Below are 22,489 nucleotides of genomic sequence, written 5' to 3' on the forward strand. Positions count from 1 at the left end.
CTTCAAGTCTTGCTCAGTACATGCCTACAAAGCTCCACATTTTTTCAGACTCAAAGGGAAAATACCTTAAATGACATAGAAACAGTTGTATGTGTTCCCACCCACTCTTATGCAAGTCACCTCAGTTTGAAACTGCTATTTCAGAAAATAACTGGCTTTCTTCCTTTTTAAGGTCCACCTAAAGTGTTCTGCAGTTTGCAGACCTTATTTGATTTCTGCCATTCTAGTTTAAAAATCAGCAATCATTTTCAAGGCAATTTCAGCTTTGTATGAGAAACACAGTGTTCTGGTACACAAGCCAATCTTAGAATTGCAGCTGAGCACAGCGTGCAAAAGACGAATGAACTTTCCAAAGTAATCAGCTATTATTTATTTTCCTTGGATAAATACATGAAATTAAACTGGATTATACTATTTATCAAAAGACATTCAAAAGTATCAAAGGATTGTCTTCCAGCCTAGAAGACCAAGAGCAATTAATTTTCTCCATCTTCATATTTGCCTTAGGGAGAGCCCAAAAGTTTACTGGCCCCTGCAATACTCTACCACAAACCAGCATTGCTTTAATATGACTTTGCATACTGATAAGGATATTGTATTAACACGCAATAGGGCTCACATCACAGTGACAATGTGAAAAATATGGAAGTTTATGGTTTATGGAAGTTTATGGTTTATGGAAGTTTATGGTTTCATTTATGGTTTCATTTATGGTTTCATTTATGGAAGTTTGTACCTATGGCAATAAGCGTGACCGTATTCATTTTCTGCAGTTGCCAGACATGAAAAGATACCAACATCCCTTGGGTTACGGATTTGGGAACTGGTGGTAGATACTTATTCAGTTAAAGTTCAAAGTTCTCACCAGAGGGAAAAGGAGTCACTACTTCCCTGCAAGGGCCACAGGCATCTCTTCCACCTCTGCATGATCAGTGCCATGTTGCTGCTGCTGCCCAGGATAAAGCATTGCCCACTGAGGGCTTGTGCTCTCCATTCTTCCCATAACACATGGGTTCCTTACTCTTCTCCATCCTGTGTGCCATCCTCCCTCCCTCCCTCCCTCTCTCCAATCCTTTCAAGTATTCCTGGCAGCCTCCTGTTTCCTCTCAGAGCAGTTATTATGGATCTGTGTTACTGTGGCCCATGCGATGCAGCACATGGGAGCATCTGCAGCTTGGCACTAACTTTGTGTCAGGTGCTGTGAGTGCATGGATTTGAGGGAAGGTTTTTTGTCCCCACAAAATGGGGTCAGTTTTCTTTCTTCTCTCTTTGCCTGAGAGCTGCTGGAGGAATCCACCTTGTGGATAATCCACCTCTGGAGGTCTTCAAGGCCAGGTTGAATGAGACTTTGAGCAACCTCATCCAGTGGAAAGTGTCCCTGTGGCAAGGAGGTTGAAATTGGGTGAACTTTAAGGTCCCTTCCAACCCAAGCCATTCTATAATTCTATGATCTCTCAGCTCTTACAGACTAGTATCACTTTGCAAGATTCATTGGTTTTGAGAAAAGTGAAAACTGCTTATTACCTGTTTTCCCAGCTCCACTCTCTCCTGTAATAAGGATGCACTGGTCTTTGTCCTGGTCTCTTAGAGATCTGTATGCTTCATCTGACAGAGCAAAGCTGCAAAGTAAGAAAGAGTCAACTGAGAATTACTTAAAACCATTACCAACAATAACTACAATCTCTTCTTGCATCCAGGTGGAGGGGAAAAAAACCCAAAACCAAAAGAACAAAAACCACACAAAAAAAAATCCACAAGTGCTAATGTTCTGTAAATGGTGACGCAATCACTTTTCAGACTATAAACACCCACAGTGGCAAAAAGGGTACTTTTTCTCAGTGGTTTATTTAGACTTTCTCCAGCAAGCACAATCTGTAAGTTTTTCTAAAGATAGCAGGATCAACACAAATGCACAAAATTTCAGGGAAATTCAGCTACCTTTCTTCATTGAACAAAATGTCGTATTTGTCATCAAACAAAATGTCAATGCCTCAGCAGGAAGTGCTCTGTCTGAAGACATTTAAGAAAAAGGAAACAAGAGAATCTTAAGTGCTTATAATACCATAAACTGCAATTTCTACTCTGAAAAGTATGAAGAAATCTCAGAACTTTACAAAATCTATTTTAAGCATGAAGGTACTGATGGACCTTTGCATAAACATGCAGAAGCATTTCCCAATAAGTGTGTTCTTAACTCAGTAAGGGTGATATCATGTAGTGAAATTAAAGATTATAGGAAGAACAGCTTTCCCGTACCAATAATGTTTTTCCATGCAGCTCAGAGCATCACAACCCTGAAACTACTGGGCTACAGTTTGAATCCAGACGTGCTCTGTTGCCATGTAGCAACATATATTTTAGAGAAATATAGATGGGTTACTTGTATTTATTTTTCTTTAGCAGTAATTTTGAGGCAGAGAAAGAGTAATACTGATTTTGTTTCAACTTCATTTTTCAGTTCATGGAATAACACTGTTCTCAAAACTAAGCATTATCATAGAATCATAGAATCACAGAACCCTTTGGAAAAGCTTAAGCAAGGACATGAAAGAAAAAAAAAACAAATAAGAAGGCAGACTTGTGTTGCACAACTTAAAGAATAAATCCGGTAGTCAAACATGGCATAAACTTACATGAAATAAATATCCATTCAACAGACCAAAAGCTTTGTCAGATTACTGCAACTAGTAAAATATTTAATGTTTGTATGTACTTAAAAGGGAATATGGTTTATTATTTACATTGCTGTTGCAGGTTCAATGCCCTTTTTAGAAACTTGATTCTACTAGAGCTCAGGAGCTTCACATTCACCCAATAACTACAAATGGATCAAGTACTTGTTTGGATTAACACAGCCATATAGACAAGCAAGCTTTTTGTCTTGGAACTAGTTAGGGGTAGCATGGACAACACAATGCAATAGTGAGAGCCACACAGAGCCTTTTTTAGAGGCGCTTATTGCCACAGCCTGAAAGCTTCAAATATTAAACCTATATATATTCAATTTAGTTCATACTTATTGCTTCCACTGTCCCTTTACCCAGGTAGTTCATGGCTTCTCTTTCCCAAAAATATTTATGGAGAACATGTCATGTTGTCCCCAATTTATCATAATGAGCATGTGCAACATTTATACTTCTTCATCCCTCATCAGTATTAGACTCATTTCATAATTGCTTATTTGGATTTTGGCTTTGTTTGCCTGTTTGTTTTTATGGTGGCATAATGTTATCAGCCCAGCCATCCTGCAAGAGACCAGCATACCTAGCAAGTGGTACACTGAAAAGGCTGAAAAATGGGTAAATTAAATATCTTATGGCTCCTTTGCTAAAAATAATCACACTTTCTCCTCCCTCTTAGTTCCTGCCAATGATGCTCCCATCATTGATTCCCCCTTTTTAAGTCCTCCTCCTGTCCTCTTCTCTCCTGCAGCACATCTGCCTGTCTAGTTGCATGGCCAACCAAAGGCCCCACCTCTCTCACTGCTTTTTTTGCCAACTTATACGTTTAAGGCACTAAATTACATTCTTCTCTCTGTATGAACGAACGGTTGGGCCATCCACTTAACAACCACATTCAAAGGTCATTAACACATATACCATTGAACCCAAATTAAGACTGATCTCTTAAAACTTAATACTGCTATGGTGATTGAAGCATTTGAACTCAGTAGCTCAGCTGGAGGTGAAAATGTGTTTACGAGAAAGTAGAAGACTATCATGGTTTTAGCATTGCAACAAAGTCAATTTGTGATGTGGCCAACATGCTGGATAACTAGCAAATGAAAAAAAACTATTCTGCTGCTTTTGAGAGATCATGACACAACTTCTGGCATCCACTTTACTGTCCAGAATCCAAACTACAGTAGAAATAAAATTTTGCCAGACTCTCTTACAGGACATATTTAGGAAGTGAATAATATTCGTTGAGTGCTACTGCAGATACAGTTTTGTAAACTAAAGAGTCTAACATGCAGCACTCAGAAGAACTTATTCCTGCACACATTACATTCATTTTTGCAAGGGAAAAATGGCAGTAGAATGAAGAGGAAAGATATAAAACTACACTGAGCATTCATAGGCCGTGTGAGAGAATGTAAATACTAATGCCATGGTTTCCATAGGTTTCATTCAGGAAACTGGCTTTCAGCAGAAAGGTAAGACTGAGATGCTTTTCAAACTTACAGAGTGGATGGCTCATTCTCAGCTATTCAACTATTATTTCACTGTTGAAATAACTTCCTTGGCAGTAGTTTCATGCTGGAAAATGAAGTCAGCATCAAGCACAGTGAAAGTATTTTCTCTGAGTTATGAGATAATGAGTTATGAGATAATCAGCTTAGTAACCATTCATCTTTTCTATACACTGAATTTTAGTTTCCCAACAGCCCCTGCCAAAATATTTTACTGCCTGATGTATTTATTAACTCTGCTTGCACTGCATAGTTGAAACCACAAAATCATGTTTTTTCTCCTCCTTCAGCAGGAAAAGAGAAAGTAATGCTGCAACGAGACTTCTGAAGTTGGAGAAGAGAGTGGGATTTCATTCAGTTCTAATTTTAATCCAGTCTAGTCAGAAATGTTTGGCATACCTTACCTTTTCTTCAATCTTCTACACAATCTAGCAAAGCCTAATACTTCACAAGTATATCAATTATTATCTACTATAGATGAAAGAAAAAAATTAGTTGACTCCTTTTAAAAGACATTTTGCGTACACACTTATCAAAAGCTACCCAGCAGAAGTATTCTAAAATTAACCTCTGACGCTTCAATCACTGCTCCAAGAACTCAACTGGAAGAGGCATAACCAAGATTGCATTTAAATAACTAAGATGTGTTTGTCTTTCTGGCATTGCATAAAAAACATCAGACACATTTATGCCAGAGCCTGAACAAAGATCTTTATCTCAAAGAAAAACATAGATCTATTCGTTTGGTATGTCAACATTAATGGCACACCGTCACAACTCCCAGTCCTTCCTATCTATCTTTTATCTTTGCAATAAAAAACAAACAAACAAACAAACAAACGTTAAGTCTTTGGGTTCAAATTCCATTTGTTCCAAAAATATAATTTTATGCTATTCCCTATTTATTACAAACATATAAAATGTTTTAACATCATTTTAGTTTAACACATTTTAATGACCTGTAGACCACAAAGAACCTTTCTATCATTTCCCTTTTAGCAACATTCAGAAAGACAGCTCTGTAAAGTAAACATTTGCAACCATAGGTTTAAACCACATATCGTTCTTTGAGCCACCTCACAATTGCAGAGTCTAAGTAAAATTTTAGAATAGTTTGTAGTTTAAAAAGCAGTCATAAACCATGTGTTTTGAATTAACTGGTGAGTGTGTCAGCAGTGTCATTTACCATACCTTATAATAAGCTCTCCCTTGATTTTTAGGTTTTCATGAAAGAAGATGACATTTTCCTACCACAACAAACAGAAATATTTACTGGAGTTCTCTTTTAGCTAAGATTTAAGTATAGAAGCAATTTCAAATTAAAATGCCACCCACACCTAGCTCAGTAAGAAGACTCTGCTTTTTTATAGCTCAGCTTTTTCAGCCACGTAGCTCCAGATGGCCAGATCTGTCACAAAGTCCTAACCCAAAAAAAATAAAAAAGGGAAATGGCAAATAGGCCTCCAAGGGGAATTTCCAAAGGGCTCCAGCAATTCTGAGCAGCACAACAGCATCTCTATATTCTAACAAACACCAGGGTCAGAAAAAGACAGGAACAATGTTCTGACCCACTCACTCCAAACCAAGAATCAACTGCTTCGGCTTCATTTGAACACTCAAAACTGCACCACAATTACACCGGGGTAAAAACATTGCTCTTATTGTCATAAATCCAGCTCATGGGAGGAGTTCTTCTACTGTTTTTTTCCTTGAAGCCAAAATCCTGAGGATTTTCCATAAAATGTAATTTATATTAATTCCTTTAAGTTTAATTAAGAGCATCACTTCCTTTTCTTTCTGAATGCATAGAAGTACTCTGTAACAGGGTAACAGCAAGCAAATTATTCCTCTCACAACATGCAATGGAAAAACATTGAAATCACAAGTTTTTGGAGTATAAAAATTCTTGATAACCTGAGCTAGGAACAATGGAAGCATATTTTATGAAGTGCTTTGAGGCTTTATATTGTAAATCATCACTATTCGCTATATATTTTCCCCTGCCCATTGGAGCTCAGTGGAAAATTCACCATTCAGGAAAAACAACAGTAAGAGATTATTTATAGTATTAGCTCATTGTGCAGAATCATTTAGTCTAATTGCCTTAAACATTAAAAGTGTACTCCCATTTTCCATAATTACAAACTGTCTCATGTTCAGCACTATGACACACTTGAAAAGAAAAGGTTGATTAGCCTGCCATTAGAGTGAATAACGTAACGGCTAAATTGATGAAGCATCAGCTAGTATAGACCTTCACAGGCAAGCAGTTGCTCTTTGAAAAATGCCAGTCAGGAAAAAATAGAACTTGTTTAAACACCAGAATAAAAAAAAGGAGTGCTAAGACAGATGGAAAGACTTTTCTCTTATTCATATTCTTCAATTTTACTTTCATGGTGAGCACAGAAACCTGTTTTGTCAACAATACTACGTGGCTAATATACACAGCAGAAGGGTACCTCCTGCATACACCTTCTCCACCTTGTTTTTCATGTTAGCAACTGTGACATTATTAGAGGCAGAATAAAGCTCAAAGCTGTATACATCAGCCCATGTCTGTGTAAAGCAGACACAATTTATGGAAAGGAGAGGAGGGAACGGGGTGGGGGGGAAAGAGAACAGACAAAAACACTCATGGTTTTCAAGAGCAAACCCCTTTAAAACACGAGCTAATTAATATTAAGCCAGCTAGATTTATCTTCTGTTACAGTAGACTGGGAATATAATATACCCTTCAATGCTCATTTAGACACTGCAAGTTTAGAGTTGATTCAGGCCAACATTCTGAGACCAGGACCAAAAGAAAAAAAATGTTCTTTCTGAAAGTCTTGCCTTTCTCAGAATGAAGTACATTTCAGACATGTCCAATGGACTTCTCAAAAAACTCCCTACAGAGAATTCCAGCCAATGCTTCTTTCCCAAATACACCCAGCCCAGCCTGCTCCAATCCTTTTCTCTCTTGCCTGATGGCACACATTTCCCTTCCAAGCAAGTGGAGGGGAAAAGCCTTACCGGTTTTGATCACTTTCCCTTTATTGACTGATAGTCAAAAAAATGTATTTTTTAAAAAACGAACAGCAGTCTTCCCCCAGCATGTACCAAAAAGCTAAAACACCATCTATGATTTTCTGCCTATTTCAACATCAACAAGGCATCTCTTTTGAGCTGCACATTAGCATGATGGAAAGTAAGAAAGGCCTTCTACCAAGACTCTAGAACCCAGCTGTGGCATTATTTTCCTCCATCCAGTGGAAAACAGGATCTCTGAAGCTGACGATGACTAAGCCACTTCCCAATCTAGACTACAAAATAAATGCAAATACTATTAACCTCAGTAAGCATGTCCACATCACATTCATCAGCTCAGTCCTATAAGCAGGCAACAAAATACGCCCAGTAGACTCTCAGGAGAGTGACCTAGGCATGGGTCTGACGTTGGATCCTCCTATGTAATGTAACACGATAGCAGAGCAGAGTAGGGGCAGAGCTTTGGTGCTACAGATAACCAAGCTGACAGGTCAGCTTCCTGTCCTAGTAACATGCATTACCCATGGAAAGGCCACTAAGACATACCAAACCGAACTGATGCACATGGACTAGTGCCAGCTGTACACACCATAAACACCTGCAGCTGCAGACAAACAACAGGTACAACTCGTAAGTTGATTTGCCTAAAGAAGGGAATTAAAATAGTGATTTGGAGCAGGTTCCTGCTGCCAGATTGAGGTGAATATATACACAAACTGGAGTGGAGGGGAAAGCAAGTATCCCCATGTCATGCATCAGCCAGATGGATGCCATGTAACCATCACCTCCTCACCCATACTAATACTCAGCTCATAAGCCTAGCAGGAACGAGCAGCTCCCATTTCCAAGGCATGGCATTAAACCAGATGAGTTTGTAAGCCAATCTCTCACCTCACACACCAGGCTAGGGACACAAAAGGACACAACTTAGCTTCTTACAGATCCACAGCAAGCAGGTTTGCTGTAAGATGCACTACAAGGATATTATGTTTCTCCGGGGAGAAGACATTTCTGTTTACAAAAAATGATAATTTTTCTGGGTCATGATATACTTGAAAGGAAGTACAAGAAGTGTTTTCTACTGTTTTGTTTAAAAAACTATTTAATTAGATGTAGATTGTTTCCTAAGCCAAATCAGCACTTGCATGTTTGATTTAACGACTGCCTAAAAGAGCTAACTCCTTACACTCCGTGGGTTTACTGCAAAAGAATACACTGACCCTTTTTGGTAGCCATATTTTCTGTAAGAAGGTTCAGATTTTTCCTTGAACTGCCAGCCTGACTGCACCAAACAAGGATGCAGCCACCTGGGAGGGAAGCAGTTTCATAGCATAACAGAAATGCTGGTACCAAAAGACTTGCATTTCTCCATGGACCTTCGAAGCTGTGCAGCCCCTGAGGTTGGGCTTGTAAGAATTAGGGTTTATTCCATTAGCAAACACAATCCCCAGTTCAAACAGAGTAGCAAGGGGTCAGGCAGATGAATGGGACAGCAAGGAAAGACGGGTGCAAACTGATTTTCCTTGCTTGGCTTTTGTCAGAGTTTGAATAGAGAACATTTTTTAAAGTCCCAGTTTACTGTTTCATCTACATCTACTAATAGCAGGTTTGAATCGCATCTCTGAACTCTTGTATATATTTCAAAATGAAAGGCTGGTGGAACAGTGAAGAAAAGGGGAAGCAAGAGAAAACAGTCATTCCCTTTCTGCACTGAAATGTCCAGACCCTCAATATTTTACAGGAAATTGAATTAGCTTCTGTAACTAGTACAGTGTGTGTCTGAAAATTAGTAAAGCTAACTGGTCAAACACGTGTTCAATTCATGTCAGCTTTGACCAAATTTTACATAAAGTATTTTTTTTTTTCTGCAGAAGAAGACGAGCTTTGAGTATGCTGCTGCACTGTGTGAACAGCACACTAAAAGTAAACTCCTCCAACAAAACTGTAATTCATCTTGACTTAGAGGGTTAAGAATACTACATATTCCATCAACATAAAACACTGAGAAACAATCATTCCTCATTTTTAAAACAGTGATCGTGGCTAAACACAGGTCCTTACAAATGTCCATAACTATTTCAGAAAAAATAGGTGCAGAGCACAGGTTAATTTAAATACTTTGAAGTATGCTTTGAAGAATGCTATAATCCTATTAGAGGAAGAGTGATCATTATAGCTTGGCTTATCCTGTACAGATGGGAATATACTGTTAGTCATAGAATCATAGAATGGTTTTGGTTGGAAGGGACCTTAAAGATCATCCAGTTCTAACCTCCCTGCCATGGGGAGGGACATGTCCCACTGGATCAGGGTGTTCAAAGACTCATCCAGCCTGGCCTTGAACATCTTCCAGTACTCAGGGGAAGACGAACAGTGAAGTGAGGTGCCCAGTTTCACATACTCCCTTCACAGAAAGGGACATGCCATCAATGTCTCATGTCACAAGACAATAGCACACTGCAGCACAACTAAACTCCAGTACGCTGCACATACCTAAGAGCTACAGCACCTCATATCAAAAGATACATCTTGGAATGACTTCATAGCTCTGACTGGTGAGATGGCTAAAGAAATGTCAGCCATGTGGTTTGTGCAATAGACTGTACTGGAAGACAACACAGTTTGCCATCAGAAAAAATGCCAAGCACTCCACCAAATTCATGTTACAGTATCGGAGAAATTGGAGTGTTGTGACATCCTCATAGCTGTTTGTAAGCTAAAGTAAGTTGCTACTCATCAGATTTGAATCTAGGCTCTGCAACACAAAGGTTAGCATGCAGTTGCCCTCAAGTTTATCAGTGACAAAATCTCAAATAAAAGTTATCTTTAAAACTTCTGATGGACAACATCAACACTATGTCATTACAGAGGTATATTGTTTCTTGGAGGTATTACTTAATTTTTTAATTTTGCATGTAACTCTTAAGTACTCTTAACAAACCAAGTAGTTTGCTAGGAAGTTAAGAAGCCTTATGCAACGTGTTTTGCCTCACAGCGCTCTTTTCCAAATAAAACACCACTCAAGAATCCCTGGACAATGCAGGCACTGAAGTTTATCTCAGCTTCTGAGAGTTTGTTAGCTCAGGTGATGAATGTATTCAGTCTATAAAATGGCATTTGCTCAAAATTTGCACAAGATTTGTGGATATATATCCAAAATTTTCTTTCCATGACTAGTCAAAGCAAGAAATTAGAAGCTTTTTCTTCAGACTGCTTAAACACCAGGCTTCAGTCCAGCCCATGGGGTCTATTACCAGGAACAACTTCTTTTACCCACTATAGCCTTGGTTGGTTTGCTGATATTCAAGGAGGATGTCAGCTGCATACAGCTTTTTTCCCCCTCTAAGAATAATCTTAGAGGAATTATGAGCAGTTGCAGTTCGAACTCCACACGGTTTAGCAACGAAAAATCATTTCTGTAGTATATAAAAGGAAATGGTGTATACAGGAAAAACGCAGATTTGAACTAATTTACTGAAATGACCAAAATTAAACCGTCTTTGTAGTTTTGACATTTGTTTGTAAACCCTAGTCCCAGCTCTCTTATCTATTCAAAACATTAGTAAAAGATTATTCAGTGTGCTAGACAGTAAATATTAAGACTGTGTATTTCCTGATTCATAACATGAAAAAGTTTATCTTTAATAATGCAAACTATATTAACCGTAATGTACCCAGAGTTGAAGAAATCAGAGCCTTTTGCATAAAGTTGCCAATAAAGGGATTGAATGGAAAATGTTCTGCTTCTAAAGATGGTGCAGGAGCTTGATTTTTACTGAAGTTTCTTTAAAGCTTTAAACATTAGCTTTGTCCATGCTGTATCTTAAATCATTACAAAGGCTTCTACCATAGCAGATGGGCATTTCCTGGTGTGTTACTAACTGCTAAAAAAAGAAAAGAAAAAAAAAAAAGACAACCATCAAACACAATCAGACACTTCCAGTGCAAGGACGACAGCTGTTCTTAATTGCAATTTGAAATCCTAGTTCTTAAGAGAGGACCATGCTGCCATTTAAGGAGAAGTCTAATAAAAATGCTGGTCCGTGTACATACAATGCATTGTAAGGGTTTTGGTGTCATTGCTGACAGGGCCTATCCCTGCCCTCAATTTCATCCTGCATTTAATAAGTAAAACATATCAGTGCCTCCTTTTAAGTATTTTCCATTATGCAAAAAGTCCCAAAACTCTAATGAAAACAATAATGAAGCTATCAGGGCCTTTTTAAAAAATCTAGCTATACATAAAGCTCCATGAAATGTTTAAAAATGCTTTTACGCCCACGATCTCTCATAACACGTTAATTTTCTAATCAGAAGAACCTCATTTTACTAAGAAGCACAAAAAGGGCTAGTTTTGTTTCTAGCCTAGACGTACAAACGAAGAGCTGGAAGAACCATCTGAACTGATAAGAAGAGACAAAGAGAAGTCGTATATTGACGAATTTGGAGAACTGTATCACAAAACTGAAAAATTACTGTGCATATTTTTCTTTATTTAATTAAGTCCCACTTCATACACAAAATCAGTAAGACATATTGAATTGATTTTAACGCCTTTTGTGTGAATTAGCGGGATTCTACTTCATGTGACAATGTGAATTAATTACAAAAAAATCTCAGTGTTTTATGTCCTAAAAATATCAATGGCATACTAAGAACACTAGCCAGAACATTCTGGGTTCAGGAAAATGAGAAAAATGGGATCATGATCAGTTTAGACTACTGGAGCATTAACACACATCACCAACTATCCAACATACAGTGAAGCTTTTTTTTGCCCTTTTTTTCCCCAAATTATCTGCTCTATCTTTGCTCTATCAATCTAGCCAAACCTCAAACCTATTTTATGCTTACAAATAAAGACAGACTATAACAAATACACTCACATACAAAAAAAAAAAAGAGAAAGAGAAAGAGATCATCACAGATAATTGAAACATTTGACTCTCAATCCCCAACATGACTGAAGTCAAATGTGAAAGTATGCTGTGTACAGAGGTATGAGTAAATATTTGAAAACAGCTCTGAAAACAAACTTATTCTGTTGAGGCTTTAAGCCAGCAGTTAATTTATAAAGGATACCCCCAGATTTTTTTCCTTCATACACCAGGACGACAACTATAGAGTTACAGAAGCATCTAGAACAGATCTCAGATTAAGTGCTTCCCTTACAAACTCACTATGATTTAAAGGTACCCAATTCTTGCAGTTTTTGCAAGCTTCTTAAGAAGTCCACTGGACACAGGAATGCTATTTTTTTTTTCAACCAGCTAGGACCACACATGGCTCTCCAAATGAGAAACTGATGGACAAGCAGGCTCTACCACAGCCAGATGGATCCTACCGAGAGAGGGAGGCCTCTGGCAGAAGGACTTCAGGAGCTGTGACTGATGGTACTGCCAACTGAGATGGCTGCGGAGAACAAAATTGTCTGTGAGCCAGTGGATTTGGTGCTCTTGAGTAATTCTGTCATGGTAGTATATGCTGCTTTAGCTTCTGAGAGCAGTGAGATGCTGGGGAGTGAGACCACGGCAGTCTCTGCCTCCTGGGGTACTATTTTGGGAGACAGTTTTGTCTTGATGATTTTTATACGCCCTGTAGTCTATGTACAACCCTTCCCAGTCTAGAAGTGTTTAAATGCTACAATAGCACAAAAATCCACCTGAACTCCACACTGCCAGACTGCCTGATGTCTGAATGAGCCTATGTGCAGGAAGCTCTGGCGGCTTCATCCATCCGTGCTACAGCTCTGCAGTGACACACAGCATCATACATTTTCATGCTGGAAATTCCATGTCCTGAACACTTAGAGAAAAATGACAGCACCAGTGCCATACACAAAGAACTTAAAGGGCTTTTTAATTTCTTAATTTAGGCAGCACTACTTAGATGACCAACAGTGAACTTTGGAATCCAGTCTAAATGTAACTTCATACCATTTTAAAAACAAAAATGAAGGACAACATTCATCTATATACTGCTTTTCCAGACTGTTTATACTTCTTGGGTGTTAGGTGCATTTTTAAGCCTTCTTACAACTGCACACCCTGCTATAAATCAGTTCCTGTACTGTAATGCATTATTACAAAATTTCATGCAATTTAATATCGGCAGCAAACAAGCAACTATTGTTCATGTCAATAAGACTATATTTAGCTCTGAAGCACTGGGGTGAGATGCTGCATTATGTGCTATCCAACTAAAATCACTCTGCTCAAATTTCAGGAAAAAGATAAATTTATTCTTGCATGCAAGAGAAATCTTGCTTTATGTTCCAAACCTTCAATTCACAAAACACTTCCAAGATGCTCTTCAGAGAATCAGACGGCCATGTCAATATGGCCACATTCCAACTGCCTTCCTTAAAACTGTTTTCTCAGAAGGGCTTCTGAGACCTCCTGCCAAGGGTAGAATTTAGGAAACTGAGCACCCCATGGGTGGTGTGCCAGCAACCTGCAAAAGAAGGGGCCCTTCTCAGGCATGAAGCCCTTCTGACTCTTGAAGCAAGCATAATGCTTCATCTCCTTTTCACCTACAGGCTTGAGGGATTTACATTCATGGATACACCATATCGAGTACTGCTCCACTACAGAGTTTAATATATCCTGAACCTTTCCAAAATAAGAAATCCATATTCTCTGTAGGTTTATTTTCTTCCACCTTCTTCTTTCAACTCATTCCTAGCATGATACCTCATGAGGCTCAACAAGGACAAGTGCAAGGTCCTACACCTGAGTTGGGGCAATCCCCAGTTTCAGTACAGGATGAGAAATTATGTGATTGAGAGCACCCCTGCAAGGAAGGACTTGTGCGGTGCTGACTGATGAGAAGCTCGACGTGAGTGAGCAATGTGTGCTCGCAGCCCAGAAGGCCAACAGTGTCCAGGCCTACATCAAAAGAAGCGTGGCTAGCATGTTGAGGGAGGGGATTCTGCCAATCTATTCCTCTCTTGTGAGACCTCATCTGGAGTATTGTGTCCAGTTCTAAGAAGGACACACAACTGTAGGAACAGGTCCAGAGGAGGCCTACAAAGATGATCAGAGGGCTGGAGCACCTCCCATACAAGGACAGGCTGAGAGAGTTGGGGTTGTTCAGCTTGTAGAAGAGCAAGCTCCAAGGAGATCTTATAGCAACCTTCCAGTACCTGAAGGGGCCACAAGAAAGCTGGGGAGGGACAGTTCACAACGGCTTGTGGTGATAGGATGAGGGACAATGGGTATAAACTGGAGAGGGGCAGATTTAGACTAGACATAAGGAGGAATTTCTTCACCATGAGGGTGGTGAGACACTGGCCCAGGTTGCCCAGAGAAGCTGTGAATGCCTCATCCCTGGAGGTGTTCAAGGCCAGGTCGGATGGGGCCCTGGGCAGCCTGGTCTAGTGGGAGGTGTCCCTGCCCATGGCAGAGGGGGTGGAACTAAATGACCTTTAAGGTCCCTTCCAACCCAAACTATTCTATGATTCTATAAGTTTAACAATTATATACTGGCAGCCCTCCCTAACTGCTATTTATTATTTCCGTCAGCCATAGATGCTTCCTCCCTGCCCAGAGGTTAATTTTGCCAACTAACCTCTGAAGTGATAATCTTTCCTCAACTATAAATCTATTCCAAAAGAGGCACTCTGCTGAGCCACATGAACAAGTCCGAAGACTGAGTCCCTGGGGAAGTCAGGAATTATTAGGAATAAGAACGAAAGGTCTGTAAAAAGGGACACTGCAAGGTGAACAAAACACAGAACTGTGGGAGGCGGTGAAGAAAGATTTTTTTTAAAAATCCCAAACACCCAACCCTCTCTGCAAATAAAAACAAATGAAAATTAGGAAACGATAAAGTGAAAAGAAAAAAAAAAGGAAATGTTAAAATAAACATACTGGGGCAATGAAGGACACTGAACCACAGCACAAGCTCTCACCCTACCTTCCCCTTCTTTGACAAATAGTTAGCTACAGTGCATCTTAAAACTCTCCTACCTATGGGGGAAAGCTTAGTTTTACATACAGGCAAAAACTACCCTTCACAGCTGGGGCTTTATTATGCCCTCCAGACAAAAATATTTGCTTTAAATTAAGGAGGAAAAAGACTTACTGTAACCTCAGTGTTTCTAAAGACATGCAATCCTGGAACACCAGCAAAAAAAAAGCTAGAAGCAAAAATACAACTTCTGTGTTTGCTGTTTATATTGGCTCAGAACTTGAAAGGAAACAGCAAATTGTATCTGTTGCAACAGCATTTGCATATATACACAGGATAATTTGTCCCAATAATTATCAATCTGACGATCATTGAAATACGGAACATTAGTAAGTTCCTCATTCTCGTATTATAACAGGCATCAGTTTGATATCTTTGTGTTTGTATCCTATATAAAGGCAAGCAGATTTTCAGAAGTTGCGTACAAGAGTTTAAGTCTCTTTAAACCTGAAAGCTTTTAGTGTAAAACTTCTACCTCTTCATAAATATTTGACTTAAAAGAATTAATAACAAGTAAATAAAGCATACAGCAAAATTGCCTAAACGGATTCAATAGATGTCTGACAAAAGCCTTCTCTAGGTATTTTCCTGCTCTCCCAGTTATTCATCATAAATACTTTAGTGCACAGTTATAGACATTGCCTTGGAACTGTCATTTGCTTGTATTTTGCCATCAGCATTAGGGTTGCCACTTTCTGTTTTAAGTTGTGGAACAAAATAATCCATGATTCTTCTGTAGCAAGCAGGTAAGGCATTTTGGAACATAAAGCGGAGCAAAAAGCCCCATGTCACACTACCTCCCAAAGATGGAGAGTTGGTAGTAGCCAGGAGTCAACTTTAAGATAGGAAATGCAAGAAAGTGCATGCTCCACAGTGCCTTAAAGGGAATCTGTTACTGGTAGGAAAATGATATGGCATGATGGTTGCAAATAAATAGTATGATAAGCTCTTTATTTCCTATTGCCTTCACTTCAAAGATACCAGCAGCTGCCTTTGTGACTGGTCGAAGTTAATGTAAACTGAAAGAGTAATTACATCAACTGAAGGAGCAGAACAAAAGTGTAAGGATTGCATAAATCAAGTAGCAAGCTGTTTAAACACTGAAACGTCACACTCTGCCCTGGCAAGTCAGAGACAAGTTTGACCCTGCCTTTCAGATAAAGACAAAAGCAAGAAGACTAACAAACCATTAAAATTAAAAAAAAAAAACCACAAAAAAAACCCCAAAACAACCAGAAAAAAACCCAACAAACTAATTAAAGAAGCTTGATAAACTTCCTATTAGAGCTATGCAAATAGCCACAGACTATGAAAACAAGCATTCAGGAGGCCTAGAAATGTAACTCTATTATATGGTGCCATAACAACAGTGGTGTATTTAGAGAGGAATGAACTATTAAAATAAAATCTTTTTCATCTAATTTTATCAGGTATAACACTATCCAAAAACACCTGACCAGAAACCTTCTCCCAGAAACAGTTTGGCTGCCCATTTTAAATATGCCCATGGCCTTACTCCATAGTTTCCAAAGAAAGTTTAAAATAAAGAAGTAAATCAACTGCCTAAAGCCTGCAATTAAGTATTAACTAGTGTCACAGAAAGTGTCAGTCACAGACACTATTAAAGAAACACAGAGCAGATGACTAGGTGTACTCTCTTGTCTTTCAGATTAGGGCTGAGAAACACGTGAACAGATTTTTCCCTCCCATGGGTATGTTTCCTTCAATGATCACAGATGGAGAAAAAATCCTTCATGTCATCATATATTTCTCCCTTTTTCATTCCATTTTCATTTGCACCTCAAGCCTGCTATTTTACTGTGACTGCTGACATTCTCAAACACATCCTCCCTATACCAATCCATCACATCCAAACACTTGGATGTACCTCAAGCATAGACGTACAAAACTACTGGAAAATAAGCAAAGCATGTTTTAGATTCCTCATTTCCCAGGAGCTCCCAAACAGAGCTGGAGGTCTGGGAATGCCTCATGGCAGACTGCTCCAGAAATGCTGACCCTTAAAAGCTGAGATTCCTAAACCTGAAGGTTCTCTCCAAAAAGACAGACTCCAGAAAATACAAGCTATCACACCAATGGGTCACAGCGTATTTATTTCTGATGGAAAAGTTTTGATGCCATACAGACCTAGTTTCTATAGGATCAAACCAAACCACCAGTAGAAATTATTGTAAGAAATTCTCTGTATTTTTCTAGTTAGCAGTAGTAATAAAATTGATTATTTGTACAAAAGAGATGCTGTAACAAAAACCACACTACATATCATTCTGTTTCTAGACACACTTTCAAGGTCATATGCATTGGTTTCCTTATAAACGGTTAAGAGTTTTACTTTGCTCAGGATTATGGAATAGAAACCAAGTCTTTTCCCAAACTACACACTTAAATGGTTCGGTGGGTATACCCACAATCAGTTCTTCTGAAGAGGTCATGGCTCAATGCAGATTTACAAATCTAAGAAAAATATGTACATCTCCACAAATCAATACAGGTTTTTTTACCCCCACATCAGAAGAAATACCACAAGTTGCAATTTGCTTCACAGTATCTCTTCATTAAAGTCCCTGAACGGCTGAAAAAAATACCATGAAGACGGCAAGGTCTCTGTGGAAGTCTAGCAACCTCCTCAGATATGCCTGAACCCTGCTTTTAACAGTGGCCTGCCACTCCCAGAAATGTCAACCCTGGAATTAGCAAGCTCCAAGGCTGGGATGATGCCAGCTCTGTCTCAAACCCTGTTCTTGGCCTGTACTGACCAGTGTGGTAGGCAAGCACCCCACTGATCATCAGTCCAGGCTTGGGTGCAGCAGGACCATATGGTCACCCTGTAAGCTCATCTGATGGCCTACTAATCAGTGAACAACTGGACTGGCATTAAACCTTAGACTACAGCACAAGGCACTGTATATTAAAGAGGGTGAAAAGTTGTTTAGGCTTCTCAGAGACTGCATAAGACAACCTACATAATCCTTATTTTAGACACCCACAATATTTCAAAAGTATATTTTAAAGACGGTGAGAAGTTTACCAAATTTAGCAGAGACAAAAGCGACTCTTGATTCTGCAGTTCTCATAAGCATCTACAAACAGGTGGGAAGGGAAGCAAGGGGAAAATAAAGCAAGATCAATTTATATTTCTACAGTTTCAAAGGAAAACACTGTGTCTGTAAAAAAAAAATCATAATAAAAGATTATTTCATAACTCTGTATTTTCAAAGATATGTTGTCTACTTAGCAGGTGTCAGAAGACAATATTTCCATACAGAAGCAGTTTCAAATAAAGAAAACTTATTAAGAGACCATATCAGTCCAAGACAAATTAGTCTTGCACTTTTCATTACTTGGTACTCTATCCAAACTTGCCATGAAAATGTATTACTATTACGCAGTTGAGATCACCTGACGTAAGTTAAAATTTTTTCATTTCAAACCATTGATTTCTAGTGCTTGGATTCCAGAAGTTCTTGCTGTGAAATAACAGCCTGACCATACAATTATTGCCATTAGTGATAAATGATGTTCACGAAACCTTTTTATACCAAGTTAAAACAGTTAAGGCATTTTTATACCAAGACAAGAATGACCACTGACCATTTCTATTCTGGAAAACCATCTCTCAAGAGAGATGGAAAAGTGTGGAGATCAATCTATTACTATGTACTTTATCCAACATATAACAAAGTACAACACATAGTATTGACTTTCAGAATGTCAGACAAACTGTAACTCCCAGATTTTATTTTTAAAATCTTCCATGATACAACAGCAAACTTTCTGCAGCTGAATAAAGTCAGCAGAGCAGAAAGTTCTTTTAGCAAGCAACTGTGTTAATTTAGCAAGTAACTGTGCTTGCTAGACAAAACTGTGAAGAAAGAAAACCTGAACACAGCCAGAGTTCAGATACAAAAGGGCCAAAAACTACCGGAAGCTTATGCGATCTTATTAAATAGGTGTTAGCATTTCAGTCAGTGTATCTGGAAAAGTTACAGATGAAGTGTGAAGGAAAAAAAATTCATCAGAACAAAACAACTTCTGGAACTTTTTCCACACATAATTTCCTTTTAACCTAAAAGCTAACACTGAAGGACGATGCACAAATCAGTGGCCATGTTACGACACTCATTCAATCACTGATTACTCAAAGCCACCTCCTGAATATGTTACTGCAAAGTCAGGTGGCAACCTCACAACACACTGGGAACAGTATCCCAGCATCATGCAGAGAAGAGGAACAGATGCCTTCAACCTCACAACTATGATATCTAACAAGATTACCGCAACTGACAGACCTTGAAGACAAGATACCTCATTTTAAGCCACATTACCCACACCTGTGATCAAAGTCATGTCCTATTATGGACAGGGCTTAACCATGTTCCATTACTCTCAATAATTCTTACCAGGCCCAGACAATACAAGCCACGTCAGTACTCTATAACAGCAAGGTAAGGCCTTTGACTTCTTTGCAATATGGACCCCCATAAAAATGGATGCCAGAATAAAAGATTATACCTACTTCCTAGCCTTCTATTCCTAAATTTAGACTTGGTATCGATATAATACGCAAATCATATTTTGCAATACTATGTATCCGTATATATGCTACATATTTTAGCATTAAATCTTTATTATATATTTATGGCACTCTAACGGCCCTCTTAGAACAGGCTCATTTCCACAGATGAGAGAAGCCCAAGCTTTTTTCTTCCTACGCTTACCATTCAGACATATCCAATATGTTTTTGCACTCATCATGAGGGCCTTTTCATTTTTTGCATTGTGAAAATAGGAATTAGAAGTTTCAGATATCAAAAGAAACCATATATGACTCAAACAGTTTTAACACCTAGAGGCTTTCACAAGATAATATGGTCTTTGAAAGAAACAGATTTCCTCAAAGACAGACTACTTTACAATGCAGCAATAAAGGCTACTGCTAACAGTTACAGAAAAATGTTCCAAAATCCACACACCAGGATCTAAATACATGAAAGAGAAAGAGTAACTCATCTTGACTTCTCCTTAGGTCTCCTTGGGGGAGTGGTGGTGTGACTCTTGTTCTGTTTGCTTTAATCAATACAGAGCTTTTGATGAGCGAGACAGCTGGTACCATCTGCTTGAGGACAGAATGAAAACTAAAACTTCTTCACTATACTTACATGTGAGGACTGAGTTCATAAAAGTTTCGGTTTCTGTATTCTTCCACTTTCTCTGGAGTATAAATGGGTAGAGGTCTGTAGGGGTTTATCGATATCACCACGCTGCCAATGTACGTCTGTTGAAGTGAAACAAAAATATACTGTAGTTTTTTCTTTTTAACATACTTTTACTGCTTATGTATAATCCTTCCATTTGATAGTTATGCAAAACCAAGAAAACTGCCTAACTGCAGCAATGAATATGAATATGAATGTACATAAACTCTGAAACACCTTTTAGATCCCTCTGAACAATCACTGTTGGGTACCAAGTTGCTATTTCCACATAACTGAAAGCCTGTTAAGAATGTTTTTTAAAAGAAAGTCCAATCATACAATATTTCTGTGACTATTTCAGTTGGAGGGGGGAAAGGGAAAAGGGCACATATGTTCACGAAGAACTGACTCCATCTACATGGCAAATAACACAGAAGTTTTGCTGCAGCCCTTGTGCACTTCTGCAAAACTACATAAAGGCAAAGACGGAGTTGGACTGCACTCCCTCATCCAAGGAGGAGCTTCATATCATCTCTTCAAAGCCTTAGGCACAGGACAGCACAGGGAACAAACCTCAACACTAACAGCCTCCAACAGGCTGTTAGACAATTGAGAGATTTACAGTTAGGCTTCAAGTCAGTTGAAGCTCTGCCACAGTTCCTCAGCAGATGTAAAGTGTAATTTTTATTTCCAGATTCTAAAAATACTTGCCATTGCCCTTGGAAAGCACACGTAGTAATGCCTTATTTTACTCTGTTAGGTCCTGTTCACTACCAAGCTGAATAAAGACCAACACTGTACATCCTGATTACTATGCTGGCACACAACACAATTAATCAGCCTCCGTCAAACCTACAGCTGGATGCCCTGCAGCTCTCTACAACTCCCTCCAGCTGCAAGGGCTGCATTCAAATGCACCTGAGTGGCAAGAAATGCCACAACCCCATCCCACTCTGCCTGCAGATACTGACCAAAGATGAATTAAAACCCAGGTATTTGGTATCTCTTCCCACAACCATGAAATAAATAAAGAACACCAGGTGATACACAGTCTTCCAACCAGGGACTCCCTAGGAGGTATTAAGGCTGTGCACAAAAGGAACAATTTCCTGTTATTTGGATTACACTTGCTAGCAACTACTAAAGAAAAACAACTAAAACGATGGGGTTTACATAGGTACATGCATAGATTTTAAATGGCTCCTTCACCATGATATCTTAGTATCTCACAGACACTATTAGGATTTATCCCCACAACTTTCCTTACAGGGAAGTGCTACAATACGGGAATAGAGGCAAAAGGAGCCAGAGCTACTCACCAAGAGCTTCAGCACAGCAAGAATTACCTCCCAAGCTGCAGTAACAAAGTAACAATACTAAGTGCTGCAACCATTCCCTGTCTTTCACATGTAAAGCAATTTTCTGCTAAATATTAAACAAACCTGTTCCTAAGCAGAAAGCTAGGAGAGCAAGATTTCCTATCTTCCACAGCATGCATAAGCATAAGCAAGCTGTGAACTTAACTGGCATTTTCTGTCCCATTTAAAATACAGTTGAACAAACCAGACTGCAGTGTTAAAACAAGTGGTATGAGGCTTCCAGAAACTTGTAGTTTATCTCTGCAGTGTTTACTACTCACAGAATGAAATGGAAGCAGCCACTGCTGACTACTGCCACAATGAAACACAGTACTTCATTAACTGGGCCCAAGACTCACCATTTCTAAACAACCCATACTTTCTCCTCTTCTTTGGAACTGGCCAAAAACCTCCTGCAAAACATTTTCCCCTGTGCATCTGAGCCCAGAACAGACCAAGTACACTAGAAACAGGCTGGATTTGTGGTAATCCTCCCTCCAAGGAGGAATGTGTTTTCCATCTATGTCTAATCTCCAGCTGAACAGGAAGAAAATGCAAAAATTGCCTTTCTACAGTGTTTACTTTGCTGTTTCAACACATGCGGCTTTGGCAATTTGTAAGCTTATGTATTCTTGGTGTGAGTTACATACCCCAGAGTGAGTTTTCTAGTTTTCACAAGTGCATGGATACCCCAACTCTTTCCGGATAAAACATTACTATGCTAA

General features: G+C 38.9%; 1 protein-coding gene across 3 annotated transcripts in view; it reads right to left on the bottom strand.

Moving 5' to 3' along the window:
- MYO1B (myosin IB) overlaps positions 1-22,489 on the bottom strand; it is a 97,395-nt gene that overhangs the window by 62,191 nt on the left and 12,715 nt on the right. For all 3 annotated transcript variants that reach the window (XM_069860739.1, XM_069860738.1, XM_069860737.1), the window contains exons 2-3: positions 20,371-20,486; positions 1,525-1,619 (exon numbers count right to left, since the gene is read on the bottom strand). In XM_069860739.1, the coding sequence (XP_069716840.1) occupies positions 1,525-1,619; positions 20,371-20,486 (211 nt within the window). The remainder of the gene's footprint in view (positions 1-1,524; positions 1,620-20,370; positions 20,487-22,489) is intronic.

The sequence above is a fragment of the Phaenicophaeus curvirostris genome, chromosome 7, assembly GCF_032191515.1.
Source record: "Phaenicophaeus curvirostris isolate KB17595 chromosome 7, BPBGC_Pcur_1.0, whole genome shotgun sequence".
In the NCBI taxonomy this organism is placed as follows: Eukaryota; Metazoa; Chordata; class Aves; order Cuculiformes; family Cuculidae; genus Phaenicophaeus; species Phaenicophaeus curvirostris.